The sequence below is a fragment of the Pygocentrus nattereri genome, chromosome 20 (genome assembly GCF_015220715.1).
Source record: "Pygocentrus nattereri isolate fPygNat1 chromosome 20, fPygNat1.pri, whole genome shotgun sequence".
Classification (NCBI taxonomy): Eukaryota; Metazoa; Chordata; class Actinopteri; order Characiformes; family Serrasalmidae; genus Pygocentrus; species Pygocentrus nattereri.
The window spans coordinates 23,088,460-23,114,137 of record NC_051230.1 but is presented as its reverse complement, the minus strand read 5'-3'; the positions used below and the strand labels follow the sequence as shown (position 1 = coordinate 23,114,137).

The window sequence follows — 25,678 nt, the reverse complement described above, 5'->3', positions numbered from 1 at the left end:
CTGGCTTTTAAACTGTGCTCAAATTTGCTAAGAGTTTAGGTTAGTTAGAGTACATGGTGTAAAATGTTGAAGGTTAGCTAGATAATGGTGCTGTTTTGTTGCTTTGGAGTGTTGAAGCAAACTCTACCAAACACAAGAAATCATTTAAACACCAGAGTCACAACTGAGTCTCTGAAGTAATATGTTTATTTGATAGTCCTAGCTGGGGAGAAGAGTCCTACCTGGGGAGGAAACAGCAGAAAGATCATATATTTTGCAAAAAAACCAAAGAACTACATGGGGCCATTGCTCCGTCACTATCTTATCTTTAGTTTAGTTTCAGTTTAGCACAGGTTTGGCTAAACCAGTACCTAAAAGGGTTTAACATGCAGCTATGTGTTAAATTAAACCTGGTTATATAACATTTAAATGCAAATATAAAAATTAATATTGTCATATTTCAGTTCATTTGTAGTTACAGCACATAATAACAGCCTACGTTATTTTAGCCCTAACCTAATAGAGCGATGGAAATTTCACAAAGTCTGTGCATGTCACAGGTCGACCTTCGTACAGGGCTGCCATAAAACATAGATCATCTTAAGCTTCTCTGAACAATACATACTGAAAAGTCTACTCAAGACTGCACTGATTAACGCTTCTTTTAGTTGAGCATGGTACCTCAGTGTGTGTTTAATTAAGCAATATAGCATTAAATTAAACTTGCCTTGAAGTCAGTGAAACATTATGATGGAAGGCATCTGGATTATTATGTATGTGAAATTTAAACATTTGAGCTAAAGATGTGCTTCAGCTACGATAATCTTGCTTGAAACCTCTGTAAAACCATGTCTGCAGCAGATTTGAGATAACCCTCCGTTAAACCGGTCATCTAGTGGCAGATTTGTGACTTTAAAATGGCACAGCACCTGGGTTTAGCACTGTAAACTGTAATACTCAAAACCACAGCTAAACTAATGACAGTGCCCCTACATGTCCCCAATACATGTTAGAATAGTGTTTTCTATACGTTTTTTATAAGTAAACCATAAAGCATAAATATGGAAATGTATTTTCGTACAGCACAGATAAAGAAAAGCTTTATCTTTCACTATCAGACAGCAACACTCGGCTTACATGGCAGCTCTTGCATCGCTGTGTAGGTTTTATTTGACAGTCTGAAGTCCACTGTTGCTGTACTATAGCCTAATCACTCTCTCAACAGCAGGTGCTTAGAACTGTAAAAGCTGTTATACAACCAGACTCTGATAATGCTGCATGCTACCATGTTCAATTAGAGTATTTTGACCATTCAGATAAAATCAAGGGACACTGAATGAATATGAGTCTGCTAGGTTTTCTCTTTATCAGCTTTGTATATCAGGCCCTATTGATTTGAATGAAATGAGCTGTGACTACACTATATCAAATTACACTCTCACTTTTCCAGTGCAGCTGGTTTGAAGGTGAAAAGACTACAGTAACATTCTTCTCATGAAGACGTGCTGTTCATCCAGAGTTTACTGTACTTGCATGTTTACATAGCTACATACTGAAGGTACAAAGTAAGTGCTACTTTTTAATGCAGGTCTTAAAAATAGATGCTTATCAATAGTGTAAGTAATAATAAAATTAAGCAGTGCTGTGAATAGAACATTTTACTCAAAAAAAATCCTTAAAGGACAATTCCACAGATTTTTCAATGTCTTTGTATAATTGTAGGTAAATGAAGGTAAACAAACTCACTCAGACTGGTTTGATGTGAAATACACCAATTTATCAAAACTTTCCGAATTAGAGCGCTACAGTATTACAAGAAATGCTGACAAATATGCTGCCTAATGTCTGATACATTGTTTTATGATAGTTTTGAGAGAGTATTTGGGTCAAAAAGGCATTTTCTAACCCATTTATGGTATTGTGAGGCTAAATAGTACACAAAGAAAATGTACTGTGGCAACCACCTTGGGCTGCACTACCATAAGGGCCTCAGGAGGCATGGCAATGCAAAGAGGCTCTTGGGAGGCATTGCACTCCTGGCAGGAAATCCAATTCCAATTAGTTAGGATTCCCCCAATCACACAATACTATCAACGCTAGGAGGGTGAAGTCTGTGAAAGCAGCACGCAACATCATTGGACAACCAAATGCACTCGGAAGAAAGCTCCAACCGCCAGATCTGTTACATCAGTTAATAGACGCCTGCGCTGACTAGCATCACGTTGAGTGATGGGGGTGCCATCCTACCCACCCAGAGAGAGTGAGGCCAGTTGTGCTCTCTTGGACTCCCGGCTACGGACAGCCATAGCATCACTAGGGATCGAACTTGCGATCTCCTGATGATAGGGCCAACGCTTAGACAGTTGCGCCCTTGTATGTATGTATATATTGGGCTTTATTGTATCAGGTTGTGGGTTTAATTAGTGTGGGTTATGTGACTAAAATAGATAGATGTAGATGTAGGTTCACTGGTTGTGTTGTATAGTCAAATGGTTATGCTAGTGTTTTTCTCACATTTCATGTCGAACCACTCTGAATGACTTATTATATGGAAAATAAACAAACAAACAAACACCAGGGTCCTCTGTGGTCCTGTGTGGAGTTTGAATGTTCTCCCCGTGTCTGCGTGGTTTCCTCTGGGTTCTCCAGTTTCCTCCCATAGTCCAAAGACATGCAGTCAGGCCAATTGGACATGCTACATTGCCCCTGGGTGTGAGTGTGTGATTGACTGTCTGTGTCTGTCTGTCTGCCCTGTGATGGACTGGCGACCTGTCCAGGGTGTATCCTGCCTTCTGCCCGAAGACTGCTGGGATAGGCTCCAGCACCCCCCTGCGACCCTGACGGAGAAGCGGCTTAGAAAATGGATGGATGGCTATATATATATATATATATATATATATATATATATATATATATATATATATATATATATATATATGTATAAAGGTATAGAAATTGTAAAACATATATATTTTTGCTTAATGGACTTTGGAATACATTTTTGGAATGAAACATGGAATGTTTGGAATGTGTCTTACATATAAGGAAATACATGCCCTTGTATTTTGTTTCTGTATTGGGCTGTTTAAATTTCTGTAATAGAAGGTTTATAATACATTTAGCTATTTTTAAAAAGTCATTTAACATTATGTCTATGAAAAACATGCATTTAACCATTCCAATGTGAGATTTCTTTACTGATAGTGGCTTAAGTCATGGGGTTGAAAGAAACAGGGTGCAGTTTTTTTAGCTTAGAGTTAATGAATACACACAATGTGATTAACTAGCATCCATGCTAACAGCTTGAGGATCTTAATGACTTTTTAATAGATTTATATTTTGTGTAGATATGCTTAATTATTGTTTTAATTAATTTTAAGACACACTTGTGTTCTTTACAGAAAAACACCAATGCTGTGCACTTGTGAACAACACTGAGAAAATCATTAGTTTGATCATTCCGTTACAGTCTACTCAGGCTTTAGCAGAGCTCAGTAACACTGAGATTTATAACTGATCATCACATTGATTTATCAGTGTAATCAGACTTTAGCAGAGCTCAGTAACACTGAGATTAATAACTGATCATCACATTGATTTATCAGTCTACTCAGGCTTTAGCAGAGCTCAGTAACACTGAGATTAATAACTGACCATATTGATTTATCAGTCTACTCAGGCTTTAGCAGAGCTCAGTAACACTGAGATTAATAAGTGATCACATTGATTTATCAGTCTACTCAGACTTTAGCAGAGCTCAGTAACACTGAGATTTATAACTGATCATCACATTGATTTATCAGTCTACTCAGGCTTTAGCAGAGCTCAGTTAAACAGAGATTAATAACAGATCATCACATTGATTTATCAGTCTACTCAGACTTTAGCAGAGCTCAGTAACAATAGTTGCAGATAGTGGTTCTTTGGATGATTGTATTCTTCTATAAAGGAAAAAAAGTAACTGTATGCTACTGCAAAGGCCACAGCCAGCCCACCTGTACACCATGCTCCCCCAGTTCACGTGTCAAACAGGTTTGCCCCGCTCAGTGAAGCACCCGCTGAGGAGCCTGTTAAAGGTACTCTGGTGATAGGAGATTCTATCGTCCGGCACGTGAAATTAGCTACTCCTTTAGGGGCACCAGCGGCTAGAGTTATCTGCTTACCAGGAGCCAGAGCACCGGACATTAGTGGCAACCTTAGGCTGTTAGCAAATAGGAGATATTCGAGGGTAGTTATTCATGTAGGGGCCAATGATATTCGTCTGCGGCAGTCTGAAGTAACTAAGGCTAATATTAAAGAGGTGGTTAAACAGGCCCAGACGCTGTCCGAAGAGGTAATCTGTTCTGGCCCCATCCCAATGAGGCGTGGCGATGAAGCTTACAGCAGGCTTTCTTCGCTGAACCGCTGGATGTCCAAGTGGTGTACGGACAATCATGTGGGCTTTATAGACAACTGGCTAATGTTTGAGGGCAAGCCTGGTCTTTTAGGTAGGGATGGTGTCCACCCCACGCGGGATGGTGCTGCCTTACTTTCGTGCAGCATAGCACATAGTCTCTTAGTTAGTTAGCAGAGTAGCAGTAGCCTTAGAAGCTGCTGACAAACCGGAGCCGGGACCAGGCCGCAGACAGAGAGGCTTAACCGACCGTCTGTGAGCTGCAAAGAGACGTTACCTAGATACCAATGTATTCAGACTGTGTCTGTCCCCCGAGTCAAACATAAATGTCAAAAAACTCAAACAGTAAATCTAAATAACCTAACGTATATTAAACAATCATATCCAGACTGTAGCACTAGCACTTCAAAACTAAAGATTGGTTTACTTAACATAAGATCTCTAAATTCAAAAGCAGTAATAGTGAATGAAATCATAACTGATCAGAAATTTGATGTGTTGTGCCTCACTGAAACCTGGATTAGACCCGATGAATATTTAGCATTAAACGAAGCCACCCCTGCAGGCTATAATTATATACACAACCCCAGATCGTCCGGTAGAGGAGGCGGGGTCTGCATAATTTTTAGAAATTCCCTAGCTGTCAATCAGAAACACTATGATAATTTCACTTCTTTTGAGCTTCTTTACATCAATATAATTAATCCAATTACAAAACAGAATGCATTTTCTTTAATTAATATTTACAGACCACCAGGACCCTATGTAGAATTTTTAAAAGAATTTAGTGATTTCGCTGCAGATTTAGCAGTTTGTAGTGATAAAGTAATTATAGTAGGAGACTTCAACATTCATTTTGAAAAAGTTGATGACTCATTAAAAAAGGCTTTTGCATCAATTCTAGACTCAGTTGGTATTGCTCAAAATGTAACAGGACCTACGCATTACTGTAATCATACTCTGGATCTGGTTTTGACCCTGGGTGTTAGCATAGATAACCTAGATATTCTTTCTCAAACCTCAGTAATCTCAGATCATTATCTTATTTCTTTTAAACTTCATCTTAGTCATAATATACGTACATCCCCCAGCTACTCTATGAAACGTTCAATAACGCCCTTTACCGCTCAACAATTTACTGATAACCTTCCTGATTTATCAACCATAGTGTACTCTCCAGGTAACCCAGCAGAACTAGACAAACTAACTGATTGTTTAGAAAATACCTTCCGGTCTACTTTAGATGGTGTAGCACCACTTAAACACAAAAAAGAGAGACAGAAAAAACTTGCGCTGTGGTATAACGACCAAACTCGTACTTTAAAGCAATTAGTACGAAATTTTGAGCGAAAATGGCGATCAACCAAACTGGAAGTATTCCACTCTGCTTGGAAAGACAGTATTGTTGAATATAGAAGAGAAATTAATAAAGCCCGCTCAGAGTATCTGGCCTCTCAGATCGAGATTAATAAAAACAACCCTAGAGTTCTCTTTAGTGTTATTTCTAAACTGACTAAAAATCAGGCAGGTACTGATCCTCAGATTCCAGCAATCCACACTAGCAATGCTTTTATGGACTATTTTGATAATAAAATCGAAAATATTCGGGACAAAATTCAACAGATAAATAGCACATCTTGTCTGTCATCTGGTGTGGCTGATATAGAACAAAATCCAGCTACCGAAGTCAGGTTGGAAGTTTTTAACCCACTACATCATTTAGAACTGGAGAAAATTATCTCCTCATCAAACTGCACAACCTGTACACTTGATGCAGTTCCCACAAAACTATTAAAACAGGTATTACCAGACATAATTAAACCACTATTAACAATAGTAAACTCATCATTAAACCTGGGGTATGTTCCCAAAGCCTTTAAACTAGCAGTAATTAAACCTTTGATCAAGAAACCAAATCTTGATCCTAGTGTACTATCTAACTATAGACCTATTTCAAATTTACCATTTATTTCTAAGATTTTAGAAAAGGCCGTGGCCCAACAACTTGGCTCTTATCTGCAAAGAAACCAGATCTATGAAAAATTCCAATCTGGATTTAGGCCTCATCATAGCACTGAGACAGCTCTAGTTAAGATAACAAATGATCTGCTTCTTGCCGCTGACCAAGGCTGCGTTTCTTTACTGGTACTTCTTGATCTGAGCGCAGCTTTTGATACAATAGATCACAATATCCTCCTAGAAAGATTAGAGAAAATGGTCGGTATAACTGGAACTGCCTTATCGTGGTTCAAATCATACTTGACCGATCGTTTTCAGTTTGTGAGGGTAAATAATATACCCTCCAATTATACAAAGGTTAGATATGGAGTTCCACAAGGCTCTATCTTAGGACCGTTATTATTTACGTTATACATGCTCCCCCTGGGCAAAGTTATTAGAAAACATAATGTTAATTTTCATTGTTATGCAGACGACACGCAGCTCTTCATATCAGCCAAACCTGATGACAAACAGAGAATAAAGAAAATGGAGGATTGCGTAAAAGATGTGAAATCATGGATGTCACACAACTTTCTTCTATTAAATAGTGATAAAACAGAAGTTCTTCTATTAGGCCCTAAAGCTGCTAGAAATAAATTATCACACCTAATGTTGAATCTGGCCGACTTCTCAGTCACACCTGGTTCAACAGCTAAAAATCTTGGCGTTATCATAGATTCAGATCTAGCATTTGATAAACACATATCTAATGTTACTAAAACAGCTTTTCTACATCTCCGTAACATCGCCAAGCTAAGAAATGCTTTATCCTTACATGACGCAGAAAAATTAGTACATGCCTTCATTACGTCAAGGCTAGACTACTGTAATGCGCTACTGTCAGGATGTTCTAGCAGTAACTTAAATAAACTTCAGCTAGTTCAAAATGCTGCAGCCAGGGTCCTTACTAAAACTAGAAAATTTGACCATATTAGTCCAGTCCTATCAGCTCTTCACTGGCTTCCAGTCAAATTCCGCATAGACTATAAAATTCTCCTGTTAACGTATAAAGCCCTACATGGGCTCGCTCCTGAGTATCTGAGAGACCTTATCTCCTATTATGAACCACCACGATTACTTAGATCACAGGGTGCTGGCTTCCTAGTAGTTCCCAAAATTCAGAGAAGCTCTGCAGGAGGAAGAGCTTTCTCTTATAAAGCGCCCCAACTCTGGAATAATCTCCCCGATAATGTTCGGGACTCAGACACAGTCTCAATCTTTAAGTCTAGACTAAAAACTTACTTGTTTAGTTTAGCTTTTGGTAGTTAATGTTAATTCCCTTTAGATAAGGCTGCAGATCCAGGGGTTCATGGACATAGTGAATTGTGGGTAAACTGAGATGCTGGTGCTGCTGTCACTCACTACATGCAGTCACTCAGGTTTGTGGACGGTGGAGTGGGTGAATGCCAGTGTCTCAGGGAGCCTCCGTGTCTATGTTACCTTCTGGCTCTCTCCCTTTAGTTAGGCTGTCATATTCAGACCTGCCGGAGTCATTAGTCACACTCTGATAATTTTTTACATTTTCTGTTCTTCATAAATCCAGTCTAAACTAATTCCTAAATCTTTCCTTCCTCCGAGTTACTGACTGTCCACCGGTCCGGCCCAATACTGATGGATGTCCCACCCTCAAGTCCCCCTGTCCCCCTGATTGACCAGACTGATGGAAGTTTCTGGAACGCAGCTTCTCCACTACAGATCACATCCAAATCTATATGAACTCTAATTGTTTCCACTGTTGATTATACACACCTGAATATATTAGAACTGCGTGGATGTAAAATTGACTTTTCAATGTTTAACTTATAAGTTGTCTGACCAGTGGTAGGATGGTCCCCCCTTTAGATGTGAGTCTTGGTCCTCCCGAGGTTTCTTCCTCCTCCAGCTCTGAGGGAGTTTTTCCTTGCCTCAGCGCTCACGGGGGTTCTGTATATTCTGTATATTATGTTCAGTGTTTTGTCTGATTCTCTGTGCTGTGATTCCCATTTTTGTAAAGCTGCTTTGTGACAACATCAGTTGTAAAAAGCGCTATATAAATAAATTTGATTTGATTTGATTTGATTTGATATTCCGAAGATGTGTTCCCAATGTTAGTAATCTGTTAGCGCACATGCGCAGTATGGACTTAGCTCTCTCTCCGCCATTCTCAGAGGCGGGGCTGCTGAAAGCTTCTCCTCACCCAAGCCCGAGGCTTTATCACACGGTCCTGTGTGTGTGAAGGTTCCTCCTCCTTCTACCTGTACTTTCCACGGACCTGTTGTTGTGTAAATACACCATGCTCCGCACCGTGCTGACCCGAGCTTTCCCGAACCTTCCTCGGCTCTTAGTCTGCCGTTATTCAGCTGCAGCTGCAGCCATTCCTGCACCGAACCCCAAGCCGGAGGTTCACTACACCAAGGTAAACTTAACTTGGGCGCTTAGGAAATGTCTGTAAAGGTTTAGCGACTATTTCTGTTCCCTTCAGATCTGCCTCGTCACTTTCGGAGAAAACTCGGTCACATGTTCGCTGTTCGTCAGGTTTTTTGTCTATAAGTCCTCTTGTCGAATGTCTAGTGTTGTATTCCACGTCAACAGCCTTCAGTTTGTTAATGTACAACATCGTCGTGGCAAGTCACACATTTTGCAAGCTTATGTCTTTTTGGTGTCGTTTACTGCATGCCAGTTTGACGTCGTGTCATTTACTTGCAGGGTATAAAAGCTTTAAAGTGGCGGAGATGTAAACAAAATTATTTAGAGTGGTTTGGTGTGAAATGGTTTACTGTAGAGACACTTACAGATTAAGATTTCTTTACAGTGGTGGTGATAGGAACCAGGGATCTCAATGACTACAACACAAAGCCATTTTATTTATTGTCCAAATTCACTAATGAGTTTTATATGCAAGGATGATTGTACAATAGTGCAAAATCTGAAAGAAGAGAAAAAAATATCTCCACCATTAATGGCTTATAAAATTTTGAGAGTAAACCTGAATGTTATTGTAAATAAAACATCATAAAACAATGTCTTGGGCACCAAGCAGTATATTCACAAGTGATTAATGCAATAACTTTCTGTGAGGGAGCTTTTATAGCTTTTATCTGTTTGTTTGTTTTTTTGCCACCCCTGTGAACATGACAGACCTTCTGACTCAGCAAGTTTTTTAAAAGATTTTATTTACAATGAAGCATTTCACACAAAAAAACAGTCTGAATGACTTGGCTCGGAAATTCGGAAACTTTGCGGAAATTCCCCATTATCCCCACTGATATCACCAGTTACAGTGACATCAGTCTGGCAACTGCTGGATCATAAACTGTATTGGATATATTTGACTGTGAACTGTATCTCTTGCTTTCTCAAAGCTCTTTATCAACAATGAGTGGCATGATGCAGTGAGCAAGAAAACCTTTCCTACCATCAACCCAGCCACTGGAGAAGTAATCTGTGAGGTTGTAGAGGGATCGAAGGTAAGTGTATGTGTGTCTGCTTGAACAGTTTGAAATTGGCAGGCAAGAAGCAGTGTCCCTCTAAAGCAGGGGTCACCAAGCTCGGTCCTGTAGATCTATATCCCTGCAGAGTCTAGTTACAACCACAATATGCTGCATCTGCTTCAGCTAATTCACGTCTTCTGACATCCCGAATTGGCTTATTCAGATGCATTAGTGTTAAGTAAGAAGGAGGCAACATTTTAGATACAGTTTAGAACTAAACTATACACGAAAGTAGATCTACAGGAGGAGGGTTGGTGACCACTGCTTTAAAGCAAAGATGAGTGGAAATTTGCTGACCATGTTTGATAATACTCCCTTGTTATTTCATGTTTCTTAAAGTGCTGTAATATTTCTCATACATCTAATCATTGGTATACTTGTAGTGGGTAGTAGTACTAGTATGGGTTCCTGCCTGTTTCAGGGACCCACATATGCTGTATATACTATTTCATGTGTTGCTTGCTTTAGCACATCTTTTCCAGCTCATGAACCACTTGATTGTTAGCTCGTGAGCTGGTTCAGGTGATACCTCAAGTGCTCCAAAATAGTGGGTCCCCTCTTTTGTAGAATACATACACTTTAAAGATTTTATTTCATTTGTATCATGCCATTCACATTTTCGTAAAATTTCGATACAAAAGTTTGGGACACTTGCATTCCAAAATGTTTTAATTAATGTTCGTGTTTTCTTTCTGTCAGTTTGTAGTGAAGTGAACCCCATCCATTTGTAATGCTAGCACTCAACACTAGGGATGCATCCATATTGTGGACAATGCTGATATCTGAATTTTTTTTAATGAGCATATCACCTGTTGCTGATGTGTAAACTTATGTAGTCCCATTTTCTACATCTGTATCTAATTGGAATAGCGTTTCATTCAAATGTCAGCAGATTCTATGTATTTTTTTCTGATTTAGATATAATGCTGAAAATCGGGTACAATATATGGTTTGTTTTGGAAATAGCTGATTTCATTACAGTGCCTTATTTCTCTGTCTCCTTCCTGTTTGCTCATTTTTCAGGAGGATGTGGATAAAGCAGTGAAAGCTGCCAAGGAGGCCTTCAGGCTAGGATCTCCATGGCGACGGATGGATGCATCACAGCGCGGGCGGCTCCTGAACCTCCTGGCTGATGCCATTGAGAGAGATGCCGCCTACCTGGCCGTGAGTGATTGCTGGTTTATCCGTGTGTGTTTTAGTTTAATGCAGCGTCTGTTCAGATACTACCACTTTGGCAGATTGAAATGAAAATTTTGGAGTAATTGCTCGTGACGCATTCATTATACATTTTTGCATCAGAACTCTGTTGTACCTTCAGGATTAATTGGCTCTTGATTTGTTTGCTTTAGCAATTCATGACAGGTGCAGTTTTTAGTGTTCTATCCCAGCTAGATTATGAAAGAGGCCTGTTTTTCAGAATGTGAAATGCGGGTCTTGTGACTTTAAACCCCTCTTTAAACAAATAGCAAAATAAAAAATTACAAAAAAATGTACTACTGTGCAAAATAAAAAGAAGTGAAATAGCAACTACTTTAGAACTGTAAGCACAGTAACCAGTACAAGAAACAAAAAAATCTGGCCTCATTAACATTACAAATGAGTTCTACACTAGATTAATTTTAAGACGGGGACTAATTGATTACACAAGTAGAATCAATTGTGCTCCTGCTTGTTTAGAATGAAAACCTGCAGCCACACTGGCCCATTGTGGATAAACTTGGACAGACTGGTGTACCGTTTGTGCTCATGCATGCATCTGTGTGAAATGTCCAGTCTGTGACTGTGCCTGACCCATGTCCTTTTTATTTAATACCTTAATCCATATTTTCTAAGATTATTATTTATTCTGATAGTGATTCTGATATTATTGGTAGTGACTCAGCAGTCTTGTAATTTGTGATTATGCAAGTCATACTTGCCAACAGTGTTGTATGTCAACCATGTGACTGGATTTATGGAGTCAAAAGTTCAGTCAGATTGAAAAGAGTGTATTTTTCCTTGTGGATTATCTTGTGCTGTGTCTTCAAAGAATAGTTTGTCCCAAATGTAGTTTATCAGTTCCAGTTCTTTAGTTTGCACTGGAAGTATGAGACTAATGTAACTAACAGTTATTGGAAGGTTATACATCTCCAATGAGCATTGCCAAATCATCAGAAATGGACAAAGATATGGACAATGTTCAGATATTATGGTGGCTACTGTTTTTAGCCATGTGGTATACTTTTATCCAGATTCACAGATGGGGTATAATATTCAATTTCTTGTTAGCTACAATATATGGCAAAAAACATCCTTCTTAATTGAGTTCAAGTGTTTTGGACACACCCAGTGCAAACTAGAATGTAAAATCAAGCACATAGCCATCTCCATAAAAAAATATTAACAGTAAAATGAGTCACACTGAAAGAGGGGAGTGACCGTCAAAATGCCACCTTTTCCACAAGTCAGTTCATGAAATTTCTGCCGTTAGATCTGCCTCAGTCAACTGTAAGTGCTATTATTATGAAAAAGAAGCAGCAGTGGTTCAGCCATGAAGTGATATACTGAGACTTAGTAGTGAAACATGTAAAAAATTGTCTATCTTCTGTTGTGGCATTCAAAAATTGCCTGTAGAAGCAACATTACAACATCTATCTGTTGGTAGCTTCATGAAATGAGTTCTCATGGCCAAGTAGCTGCACACAAGCCAGTGATCACTATGCACAATGCCTAGTGTTGGCTGGAACAGTGTAAAGCATGTCACTAGATTCTGGAGCAGTGAAAACATGCTGTGTAATGCTTCACTACCTTGTAGTCTAATGACTGAATTGTGGTTTGGTGAATGTCAGAAGAATCTTACTTCCAGAATATATAGTGCCCGCAGTAAATTTTATTTGAAAACTGGGACCACTTGATTACACAAATAGAATCAAGTGTGCTCCTGTTTAGAATGAAAACCTGCAATCACACTGGCCCGTTGTGGATAAAATCAGACTGGTGTAGCTCATGCATGCTTCTGTGTGAAATGCCCACTCATTGTGACTGTGCCTGACCCATGTCCGTTGTATTTGATGTCTTAATCCAGTTTTTTAAAGAATGTTATTGATTCTTATCTGGAGTAAAGTACTTGATAGTGACTCAGTGGTATTGTAAATTGTGATTATGTAAGTCATACTTGCTAACAATGTTGTATGTCAACCAAAGGTAATATTTGCTTACTTTAAAAAACTAGTAGAGGGCCTGATGGATTATGCCATTACATAATACTACAGTCAAATGATTCCAGCGCAGCTAATGTGTAATATGTTCCTACGTTGCAAAAGAGAAGAATGGATCCTTATTTAAAGGCTGCTGACTCTGAAACCACAAAAACCTGCATGTTATGTAACAGAGGCTCATGGGGAAAGTGAAAAAAATCTGTGTTTCCTGTATTCAGGGATCTTGATAAAGGATCTGTAGTTACAGTTAAAATGTATTTCTTTTCATGCAATAAAATGACAGACTTTGAACCTGTAACTGTGAATTCACTTAAGCTAGCACGATTAACCTGCAAAGAACATATAAGATAACCACGATAACCATTTAGTTGTTTTAGGCACACTGTCAGCTTGAACTCATTTGTCTGCAGGTTATGTAAGTTTGCTTCACAAAAGAAATGTATTTATGCTGGTGATTTAGCTTTATTTCATTCTCATTAAGCTGTTTGCTTTGTAGGAGCTGGAAACTCTGGACAACGGAAAGCCATATTCAGTGTCCTACTGCATCGATGTACCCATGGTGGTCAAGTGCCTGAGGTGAGACATGTCACTAGCAGTTATAAATATAGTATGACTGAATGGGAAACTGGGGGTTTGTGTTGTGATAACTAGCGATAGTAATTCAAAAACCCTATAATAATATCAAAAATCCTACTTGTTTCCCAGGCATGGGTAAAGTCGGAGAATCAGTAGAGAATGTAATGAATTTAAAACAAATTAGGGCTTTAGAACAAATCTTTGAATTAGTGTCTGAAGTACTATTTCATGTTTTTAATATTTCTAATATTTAAAACATGCTTAATGTGCCTATGCCTTTAATGATTTGTGTTATTTTATATATATATATATATATATATGTATGTATGTGTGTCTGTGTGTGTGTGTGTGTGTGTGTGTGTGTGTGTGTGTGTGTGTAATATGTGCACACACACATGCACTCATAATATTGCTGTTGTTGGAAGAAAACTTCATATCTTCATTGGGGGGAAAAAAGTCTGGTTCCATTAACCTTAAAAGTAAAATATGCTGTTTCCTTCTGCTGTAAACTTACCATTATACACACAACTATGATCGCCTCACAACGTCATTATTAATATCATTAATATCAATTAAAGTACCTAAAAATGTTACGTATAAACAAAAATAAAAGAAATGGGGACGGGGCAAATACTGGACAGACGACCTTTAATATTACACAATGATGACCCAAGTAAAAACAAAATGCTGTTTTTTAATGATTTCATTTATTGAAGGAAAAATCCTCTTCTGTCCCTCCTGGCATTGTGTGAAAATAATTGCCCTCTTAGCTACTAAATCAACCAGTTAACCAAATTAAGTTGATTATGGGTTCACGCCCAGGCATTATTACTGCCTTTTGATACCGGACAACGTGAAGCAGGCTAGAAGGTCTCAAAAAAACAGCAAATGATGCCACATTCTAAAGAGATTCAAATACAGATGTGAAATAAAGTAATTGAAATCTGCTAGTCTTGAAAGGGTTACAAACGTATTGCTGAAGCTCTGCCTCTCCAGTGATCCACAGTGAGAACCGTCACAAATTCACAAATTAAGAAAACTTGTAACACTGGTTAACCTCCCAGAAGTGGCTGTCCTAACAAAATTTAACCAAGAGAGCATGGACGACTCTTCCAGGAGGTAACAAAAGAATGCAGATGTATATCTAAAGAACTGCAGGCCTCAGTTGCCTTAGTCAGTGTAGGTCAGTGTAGATTCCAAAATAACTAATTAGTTAAAGTAAAGAAGTGCAACAAAACCTCCTTTACAGAGCTTACAATGTTGCACAAACTTTGCTTCTTTCATAAACCTTAATATTAATGTTATCCTCGAGCTGGACAACCTGACACCAGCTGGCAGCATTGTGCGTGGGTGTGGTATGGTCTAGTGGTTTTGTAATACAAATCTGGTTACACGATCTGTGGTTTGCTCCTGTGTACATTATCTTGCCAAGGTAACACCACTGTGCCCCTAAGCTCAGAGCTGACAGACGTATTTAATGTGCATCCTGCAGAATAAGTGTAGCCTATGAAGCTTATTGAGCATTCAATGGACATGTTCAGTCACATTAAAGTCACATGTGAGACTGAAACCATAGCAAATAGGGGTCTGTATGCTTTTACAAATACATACAACATTGAGTGGTCTACAGCAATAACTTTTACCTGTGGATAAATAAGTGAATTGTAATCCTACTCTCAAATCGTTTCTGCTCTCTGCATACAGTACAGAGACAACCCTTGCATTCCTGATGGCAATAGTCATATATGCTTTATATAGAAGATAAGTCTTATTTCCTTTTAACCTTTAATATAAATTATTCATATAAAACCTTTAAAATATAATTTCTGAATCTGTTTCTTTTCTGTCATCATTAAGATTGTGATGGCTGAATACCGAATATGTCCTAAATGCATTCAGTAGCATCTCCCATTACAATACATAAAAAGTAAATATTCAGAATACATTTAGAATATTGATAAAATCCATGGGAAAAATTCAGCTGGAACATTTTTTTCATTTCAGTTTTCCATGTTGTTACTGGTTGGCAATTTTGTTTGTGTAATTCTTCTGGTATCATGTTTCTTGGAAAGGTTTAATTATTCAAATGAATACAAAAATGAATGCAAACATTATTTTTTAACGGTATTTCATGGTCAAAGCCAAAAAATGGCATATCCCAATAAGAAAATCTTGCATATTTGACTATGAAGTCACCAGTGTGTGACTTTTCTGTTAATGAAATTTGCCATGAAATGCTTGAATAGAGTTCCACAGAGTTCACTGATGCTCAGATTAAAAACTGGCTTTTTGGGTTTTTTTTTTATTAATTTATTTTTTTATTTCTTCTTTAGAGTAAGTCTGTGCATCTTGTGTGATTTTATGTATTTTTTCTATTTATTGGATTGGTTATTTTAAAAGTATTATTTTAAAATGTATCTGTAATACTGCCTTTTAACAATGTAACGATGTAAACTTGTTTGTATACTATATTGTAGGCAGTTTAGTTAAAAAAGTGAGGTAAATTCAGTTTTAGCCCCTTTAAACTAAGAATTACTCAGCCATAGTGACACAGTCAATGCAAATACATATATGTGGCTTGGTATTTTGCAGGTACTATGCTGGCTGGGCGGACAAATGGGAGGGAAAGACCATTCCTGTCGATGGCGACTACTTCTGCTATACTCGACATGAGCCCATTGGAGTGTGTGGCCAGATTATTCCTGTAAGTTTGCTCCATGGGTTTAGAGTGTTCTGCCTAGAATATGTATATATAACTGTAAGTGTTTATTTCTAGTCTGGTTTCTGTGCTTACATAGAACATCTGACATCTCTATGCTAAAAGTCTTCTGATGGGAGAAACGGGAATAAGAAATCTTGGTAACACAGCAGCAGCAGGTTACATATTAGCTTAACCGTATAACTAAACTCCAACTATTATCACATGGCATTACTAACTAAAGAGGGCATTACATAAAAACATGCTCTCAGGAAACAGGGTTTAGCTCTATGCTCCAGCAGTGCGAGGTATGTTTTGCAAATGTTTTGTTGTGGGAAGGTCACTGTCACTGAGCTGGATAAAAAGATAAGGAATGAGAAAATGGATGGGGGGGAGGGGAAAATCAAAGGAGCCAGTGCATGGTTTACTTCAGGAGCCAGTGCATGGTTTACTTCAGGGCCCTGTGTTGGGAAAAAGCTGGCTTATATAAACTAGGTCTGTCCAGGCCGCAGATAAATTAGCAGATAAATTTAGGAGCGAGTTTGTGTTACAGACTCTTTGGCAGTGGTGTACACACACATTAGTAATGGCGTTTGTTGGTATGTAGAGGAGAATAAGAAACATGGTCTGTTTACTGTACATTGCAGACAACTTGTTAATTTAACAAACATGAAGAATAGGTTTATTTCATGGGAATGTTTTTCATTTCCAGCTCCTTTAACAGAAAACTCCTCTATGTAGATGGAATGCTTGGTATGCTTTATCTTTATGTAGGTACATATTTGTAGATGAGTATGACTGCATTTATATGTACACAAAATATCAAGCAATGCATGCTAGGGCTTGTTATGAATATTCAATAATTTGATACCGACCGAATACTATACTGTCGTAGTTGGGCCTGTTGTGAGCCAATAAACTGCTCGTTTCAAAATGTAGACTGCTTACTGCCTGTCTACGTCACATTCTGTATGCATGTATTTAAAAAAAAAAGTCATTCAGGAATCGCTATTAAAGTTAAAGTACCCCTAAAGTCATAATTTGAACCATAACAAAAATTATATGTGTTGAATAGTAAACTATAAATTTTTTATGCATTAGTGTTATGCCCAAGAAACTTGAAGATCTATGGATATGGAACATGAAGGTCTATGAATATTAATATTATGCAAATCATAAATGCCTCCTTGCCCCTCTGTTTCCAAGCCCCACAACTTCCCCCATTAGCCTGTATGCTGTGCTACTGAAAGGAGATGGAGATGTTAAAAAGGAGGAGAGTGTTCAGTAGCTAGAACAAACTAAAAAAATCTTGGTTTTTATGCATCATTTCAGCCAAACGCTACAAGCTGTTTATACTGGTTTGGTTTTATGTGTCTCTCCCTATTCAAAGAGATGGAGTCTGCTCTTGTATGAGTGGAAATAACTGTTAGCATGTTTATGCAGTACTTTTTAATAGGACCTTCACCCTGGAAGATCAATTAGTGTAATAGACCTTGAGTGATTCAAGAACATCAACATCTATGCCGCAAATAAGATAATTTAGTACAAGGACAAGGAAGCCATTTGCATTTGTTTAGCATTCGCTGAACTGATGCATGTTGATTAGAACAGTTTGAGTACTCAAAAATATGCCTCCAGTTCATGACGTCCCTTGGCCTTGTGACATACTGCTTATGAACACTGGTTTTTATACGCCCCCCCCAATCGTGTGTAGTTTGACCCTTTCTAAAATGCTACCCGATGCTGCCCAACACAAGACTACACTTCTGTCCTCTTAATGCTTGATGCCTACTCCACCCCCAAGTCATTATTTCCTGTTCCCTTCTCTCTACATTTAAGAGCAATCTGGAGCCATATGTTCAGGTCAATTTGAAACACACAGTTAACCACTGAGTTAGGTAGACCTGTGTACCTTTCTACCTTTTACGCCCATGTAATGATAGCGTCTCTTGGGAGACTAGAGTTGGATAGCGTCTAATAGGATGCACTGTATTTTAATATTAATCAATATTAACATTGTAATACTGACTTGTGCAAAACTGTAACAATATCACAAAGTTTGTGTGCTGTGAGCATCACAGTTTTGATGAGGATAGAGGCAAGCCATTATAGACAAGAGGGTGTTTATAATTAGTGATTTCTGTTGTTTCTTTAATAATAAATAGCTGTTAATTTCAATGTCACACTTACGTTATGTGTACATATATATATTTACATACACATAGTAATGGGGCACCTCTTGTAATTATTGCATTCAGGTGTTTCAGTCACACTTATTGCTAACAGGTGAATAAAATTAAGCACATAGCCTTGCTCCTATCCCCTAATATAATGCTATGAGGTTCTTTTTTAGGGCTTGGCCTAGGCCTCTTAGTTCCAGTGAAGGAAAATCGTATTGCTTCAGCAGACCAAGACATTTTGGACATCATGCAGTGCTACATGAGTTCACACTTTTCCTCTTTCTCTTTTTCTCCTTCTGCCAGTGGAACTTCCCTCTGCTGATGCAAGCATGGAAGCTTGCCCCTGCTCTGGCTACAGGCAACACCATAGTTATGAAAGTAGCTGAACAGACCCCTCTCACTGCACTCTATGTGGCCAGTTTGATCAAGGAGGTTTGGCCCTTGAATCACACACACATGCACGCACAGCTACATGAAAGGCTTCAGCCCTTCTGGAGCTACATGTATCTCATTTCATTGTTTTGTACATAAATTACTGTTGAAATTGTTGTAAATATAGAGTAAAACAGTAGATTGCCAAATTACACTTTCTCTCTTTCACATGGTTATACACAGGGTCTTGTAGTAAACGAATGTATTTATAGGTCCTTATGCTTTCTGTATTCCCTGTTTCCTTTCACTGTAAACCTTTAGGTGGGCTTCCCTCCTGGTGTGGTGAACATCATCGCTGGAATGGGCCCTACAGCTGGGGCAGCCATTTCTTCTCACATGGACATTGACAAAATTGCCTTCACTGGCTCCACTGAGGCAAGGTTTTTACCTCTCGTAAATGGCTGCAGATAGCACACGTGAGCTGAGAAGTCTCTTTGTCCATAAACTGATTCATGTCAAAATGAATATGTGCTCTGTAGGTAGGTCACCTAATCCAGCAAGCCTCAGGCAGCAGCAACCTGAAGAAAGTAAGTCTGGAGCTGGGAGGGAAAAGCCCCAATATTATTCTGTCTGATGCCAACAGTGAGTAGACCTTCTGCTAAAATTGTTCTCCAGGTGCTTGATACCTCTTGTTGTAGTAATGGTTGATATTCAACCTCAGATATGAGTTTTGCCATAAACCTTACACACCGGAAAGCCATAAATATAGATAAGTGCAGAAAACCACACCAGCCAGGGTTGCTTCTGTCCTGCTTTCTAGTCTGTTGCATCTGAAGTAGTCTTTTGTTTTTGTGACAGCAGACATAAAGCAATGGTCTTTTGGGGGTAGCCTTAGCCTTAGCCTCAGCTAGGACATGAGTTCGGTGTTGTACCTTATTCATCCAGAAAGCTGGTGAATAAGAAGCTAATATCAGCCTTGTAAAAATTTTGACATAAAACATTTAGCACCATTTTTGGTCTAAGAATTTTGTCTAAATAATACATAATAAAATAATTATATAATGTATATACACAGACATGTATACACACAGCTGTTATTGGAACAAAATCTTGTATCACCAAAATGAGAACTTTACAGGAAAAGGAAAAAACATACTTTTAATGGAGGTCAATGGAACCAGATGCTTTTTCTTGGTAATTTTTGTCCATTTTTTGGGTCCTTCCATCATAACCTGCCCCGATAATATAAACTCCCAACAGGCATTTTCAAATTATGCCAAAAACTGTACACATATACTTATCTGAACAGGTTTTGTTTGATAAAATGTATATACAATGATATGTACCAAAACAATCAGAAATTATATTATACCATGAGATGATGTTTTGGCCATGCCGCTGATATCCTGATAACTTTATGAAGTCTTTTTACACAATAATGGAGAAGTTTATTCCAATCCATAAACCGTGACTTACTTAATGAGTGGACAGAGCATAGGCAGATTTGTAGAACTCTTTTTCTTTCTGGCAGTGGAAGAAGCTGTGGAGCAGGCACACAACGCCATCTTCTTTAACCAGGGTCAGTGCTGCTGCGCTGGCTCCCGCACCTATGTGCAGGAGAACATCTATAACGAGTTTGTGGAGCGCAGTGTGGAGAGAGCAAAGAAGAGAGTGGTGGGAGATCCCTTCAACCTTAAAACTGACCACGGACCACAGGTATAACCCTGGTGCAGTGAACAAGTCAATGTGAACATAATGCTGATAAAAGCAAAATTCTTAACATTCATTTTAAAGGGAAACAATAAAAATAGACAACACAGAAGTAACACATAAGCTCTTGCCTCAAGTGGAGGAGTTTAAGTATCTCGGGGTCTTGTTCACGAGTGATGGTTAAAGGGAGCGGGAGATTGACAGGCGGATTGGTGCTGGGTCAGCAGTGATGCGGGCTCTTTACCGGTCTGTTGTGGCAAAGAAAGAGCTGAGCCATAATGCAAGGCTCTCGATTTACTGGTCGATCTACATTCCCACCCTCACCTATGGTCATGAGCTTTGGGTAATGACCGAAAGAACGAGATCGCGAATACAAGCAGCCAAAATGAGTTTCCTCCGTAGGGTGTCTGGACTCTCCCTTAGAGATAGGGTGAGAAGTTCGGTCATCCGGGAGAGAATACTAATTAATAATGTTTTTATATATATATATATATATATATATATATATATATATGATTTTGTGGATGTTGGTGTGTTTGTTTAACCATTTTCAAACCTCTCCTCGAGGAAGCTCCGTATTATATGTAGTTAAAAAGCAACTCCTGGTTTGACCAGTCAGTGCTTCGGTAAATTGTGCTCATGATGTAATTGATGATATTAAAAAGTCTCTGTGGTGGCTGTGAAATTGTCAAGGAAAAATATGGACCCAAGAAATTCTTGTTACTTTTTATTGATTTTATGTTTATTTGAATTAAGAATATGACTTTATTCTAATGTATATTGTGATAAACTCACTGCTGAGGTAAATTGTTTAAATATTTGCTTAGAAGCCTAAAACTTTCGCACAGTAATGTATATGTCACTACTTATATCAGGCACTATAAGGTAAATGTTAGGGTAACCTTTATGCCAGGCCAAATCAGATGTCCTCATGGGCCACACTTTGGGCAGCCCTGTTTTATGCTTTCCCTCTGTATCTCTTAACAGCAGTATTTTGTAGGTGTTTTGTCAGCTCATTGTCGACTTTCAGTGAGACTGGTGTATTTTGTTGTGAAACATGGACAGCAGCCGCCCGCTTTGTCAGGAGAGGCCTAATGAATGACATGCAAAATAACCAGCCACAGACAATTGTTTTAGTGTGGCAAGTAGGGGCAGGAGATTTTCAAAATGGGGATGCAAACAAAACACCTAAAAGATCCAATTAAAGATGGAAAATGTCTTGGAATGTCTAAGTTAATTTATTTTAATGTCTGGCTTCACATCATAAAAACTTGCAATTTCAATGAAGGCATGACTTTTTATATCCACTGTAGATGCACATTGCAGTTAGTTGTGTAAAGTTTCAGTTTGCTCTTTTGGCTGAAGGTTGATGATGAGCAGTTCCAGAAGATTCTGGGTTACATCAGCAGTGGGAAAAAGGAAGGCGCAAAGCTCATGTGTGGAGGTGGTGTGGCAGCAGACCGTGGTTACTTCATCCAACCTACTATCTTTGGGGAAGTTCAGGATGACATGAAAATTGCCCGTGAAGAGGTATATGTGAAGCTAATAAGCCCCGACATTAATATCATATACCTGCCTGACTGAAAAGCAATTGTATTTACGTGAAAGTTCAAGTTAGTCGAACAATCAGTTTTTTTGTCATTATTTCTCAGATATTTGGGCCAGTTATGCAGATTCTGAAGTTTAAGTCCATAGAAGAGGTGATTGAGAGAGCCAATGACACCAAATATGGCCTGGCTGCAGCAGTCTTCACCACTGATGTCAACAAGGCGCATTATGTCTCTAACAGTCTCCGTGCTGGAACTGTATGGTATGTTAATAACCAAACAAAAAAAATAGCACTCTCAGCTGTGCTGTGACACTGGGATCCTGGCTTTAATCTCAGCTGTGCCTTTTGTTGTCTGTTGCGAGACACTCTCAAAACTTGTACTCACTATGCACTGGGGCCCAAAGTCAGACTTTACCAATATGGGAAGTATATCCAATAAGAAACATCAGGGATATTCTTTAGAATCAGGCTTTATTGGCAAAGTATATTACAAAGTATGGTATGTTCACACAGATAAAGCCTTTGTTTTCATTTACACAGCAGCAAAAATTACATTCCGGTTAGACAGTTTCCCTCTTTTTTAAATTTAAAATTCTCTTTTGAGCATGTTTAGGTGATGAGCAGAACAGTGTAGTGAGTTCTGTTAAAACTTACTGCACTTCAGTGAAGGTTAAGGGTAATCTGTTATAACTACTGGTGTGTTTCCAACTATCTTTAAACAAGCCCAAGTCACACCATTGCTTAAAAAGCCTTCCTGCAACCCTGCCCAGGTTGATAACTACAGGCCAGTCTCACTACTACCCTTTCTTTCCAAAACTATAGAAAGAGCAGTCTACAGTCAGGTCTCTGGTTTCCTCTCCCAGAATGACCTCCTGGACCCAAATCAATCAGGTTTTAAAAAAGGGCACTCCACTGAAACGGCTCTTTTATCTGTGATTTAGGCACTAAAAACTGCCAGAGCTGCAGGACAGTCCTCAGTACTCATTCTGCTGGACCTCTCAGCCGCTTTTGACACAGTCAATCATGAATTTCTCCTGTCTACTCTATCAAACTTGGGTATCTCAGACAATGCGCTACTATGGTTCAGATCGTACCTCACTGGGCGCTCATTCAAGGTATCGTGGCATGGAGAGCTCTCCTCAGCCCACTCGCTATCCACTGGGGTTCCCCAGGGATCGGTACTGGGACCCCTTCTCTTTTCTATTTACACCACCTCTCTAGGCCGGGTTATCCGCTCACATGGCTTCTCGTACCATTGCTATGCTGACGACACCCAGCTCTATCTGTCATTCCTGCCTGATGACCCGTCGATCTCTGTGCGGATATCGCAGTGCCTCTCGGACATATCCGCATGGATGAAGGAACACCACCTTCAACTAAACCTGTCCAAGTCTGAACTTCTGGTTATACCAGCTAAACAATCCATTCAACACAACTTCACCATAACCATCGACTCACTCTCACTCTCCCCGACAAAGGTTGCTAGGAACCTGGGGGTTATGGTAGATGACCAACTCTCCTTTATGCACCATGTTGCCTCGGTGGCTCGGTCCTGCCGCTTTGCGCTGTACAACATCAGACAGATACGGCCGTTTCTAACACAACAAGCCACCCAACTCTTGGTACAAGCAGTGGTCATCTCACGCCTCGACTACTGCAATGCCATACTGACGGGCCTCCCGACCTGTGTTGTAAAACCACTGAAGATGGTTCAGAATGCTGCAGCGCGTCTGGTCTTTAACCAACCAAAACGGGCGCATGTCACCCCACTGCTCATTGAGCTCCACTGGTTACCGGTTGCTGCTCGTATCAAATTTAAAACTCTTACAATTGCCTACAAGGTGTTAACAGAGCAGGCTCCTTCCTACCTGCACTCGCTCCTAAAGGCTTACAGCACCGCCCGGCCGCTGCGATCCTCCAATGAACGTCGCTTAGCTTTGCCAAACATTCACACAAAGCGATCGAGACTGTTCTCATACTTGATTCCCCAATGGTGGAACAAGCTACCTTCCGCTGTCAGAGCAGGGGCGTCCCTCGCTATTTTTAAGAAACTCCTGAAGACAGAGCTCTTCAGGGGGCACTTGCTCTAATCGCCTCTTGCAAATCTAGCCACTACCAACCTCATCTCCTTCTTGCCCTCCTTCCCTTCTCTACCCTGCTATTACCCCTTGGCCTCCTTTAAGGCCTGACTATGTTTGTTCTATGTACCACATTATTTGTAAGTCGCTTTGGATAAAAGCGTCTGCTAAATGTAATGTAATGTAATGTAATATTGGGCTTTGTCTTTTGCATGGGAAAAACAAGGCAAAACTGGCTTTTGTATTCAGATATTTTTAAAGGTCATGATTCAAGGAAAAGTTATGCTATTTTTCAACACAGAACAAATTGGTTTACGATAATTTACTATTCACAGCACAGCCTTGCTGATAGCTTCTGACTGAACACATCAAAATGTAACCCTTGAGTACACCCCCACAGGAGCTACCTCTGTTTCTGTAGCTCTGCTGATAATGTTTTTTCTGTTTTTGGGTGTATACAGGATCAACTGCTACAATGTGTTTGGAGTCCAGGCTCCCTTCGGTGGCTACAAGGCCTCAGGGGCTGGACGTGAAATGGGAGAGTACGGCCTGGAACACTACACAGAAGTCAAAACTGTAAGTAACCCTACTATGTGTGGTGTTAAAGAGCCTGTCTTATCTATGTGTTTTCTTGGCATTACAGAAAAATCCCACCATACCGTATGTTAGTTGTGTAAAAACAACATAATTTGGAATGAACCACTGATATTTGCACAGCCATTTATCAGTTTGTGTATTCTGTGCACATTTTTTTTTATTGTTTATAAAATGAAAGCTTATCTGAGTACATGGTGTTCTTTTTTTGCCCTTCAGGTGACAGTTAAAATCCCCCAGAAAAATTCTTAAATGGAGTGATCAGCTCTTTGATGAAACCAGAAACCAGTAATTTGATGTAAAAAGCATGCAGTACTGGTGCAAAGCTTTTAGTTCCATTCATCTGTATAGCACACAACTGAATGGTGCTTTGTTTTTTGTTAGACATGTTTAAGTGATGTATAAAGCTGTTCCTTACCTGAAGCTCTTAAAGATACATTATATATTTTTATAATCTCCCATTTGAAAGCACATCAGTAAAAAATGTGAAAGATGAGAAAAATTAAAATCATTATTCTGATGTTAATTTTTTTGTTCCATTTTGATAGAGTAAATCACAAACACTGGTGTTAAAAAGGTTCATTGCTTTACTTAGCTTTTCTATAATAAATACTTCAAAGCATCTTTTGTGTTGCTGTAATTTTTTCACATTTGTCCAATTCCTACATTACATTTTTTTTTATTTCAGAACTGTTTACAGTTTAGAGCAAAGGTGACAGCAGTGCAGCTTTTCTCTGTGCTTGACTGCGATAAAAAGATTATAAAATGTTTTATGAGCAGATATTACAGCTGACACTCGCAACAGATGCACTAGTAGGTTTCGGCTTTTTCTCAACTTATCTCGTAGTTTAAAAGTTAAACACTGCGTTTTAATGTTTTTC

The 25,678-nt window shown here is 39.0% G+C and overlaps 1 protein-coding gene across 1 annotated transcript; it reads left to right on the top strand.

Moving 5' to 3' along the window:
• The first annotated feature begins 8,505 nt into the window (after positions 1–8,505).
• Positions 8,506–25,420, top strand: LOC108414371 (aldehyde dehydrogenase 2 family member). The gene is made up of 13 exons (XM_017687221.2): positions 8,506–8,768; positions 9,715–9,819; positions 10,867–11,007; positions 13,537–13,616; positions 16,209–16,320; positions 18,798–18,926; positions 19,188–19,301; positions 19,406–19,508; positions 20,398–20,582; positions 21,942–22,106; positions 22,229–22,386; positions 24,665–24,779; positions 25,017–25,420. The coding sequence occupies exons 1-13, from the start codon at positions 8,646–8,648 to the stop codon at positions 25,047–25,049; spliced, it is 1,563 nt and encodes a 520-aa protein (XP_017542710.1). The 5' UTR covers positions 8,506–8,645; the 3' UTR covers positions 25,050–25,420.
• Positions 25,421–25,678: the final 258 nt, after the last annotated feature.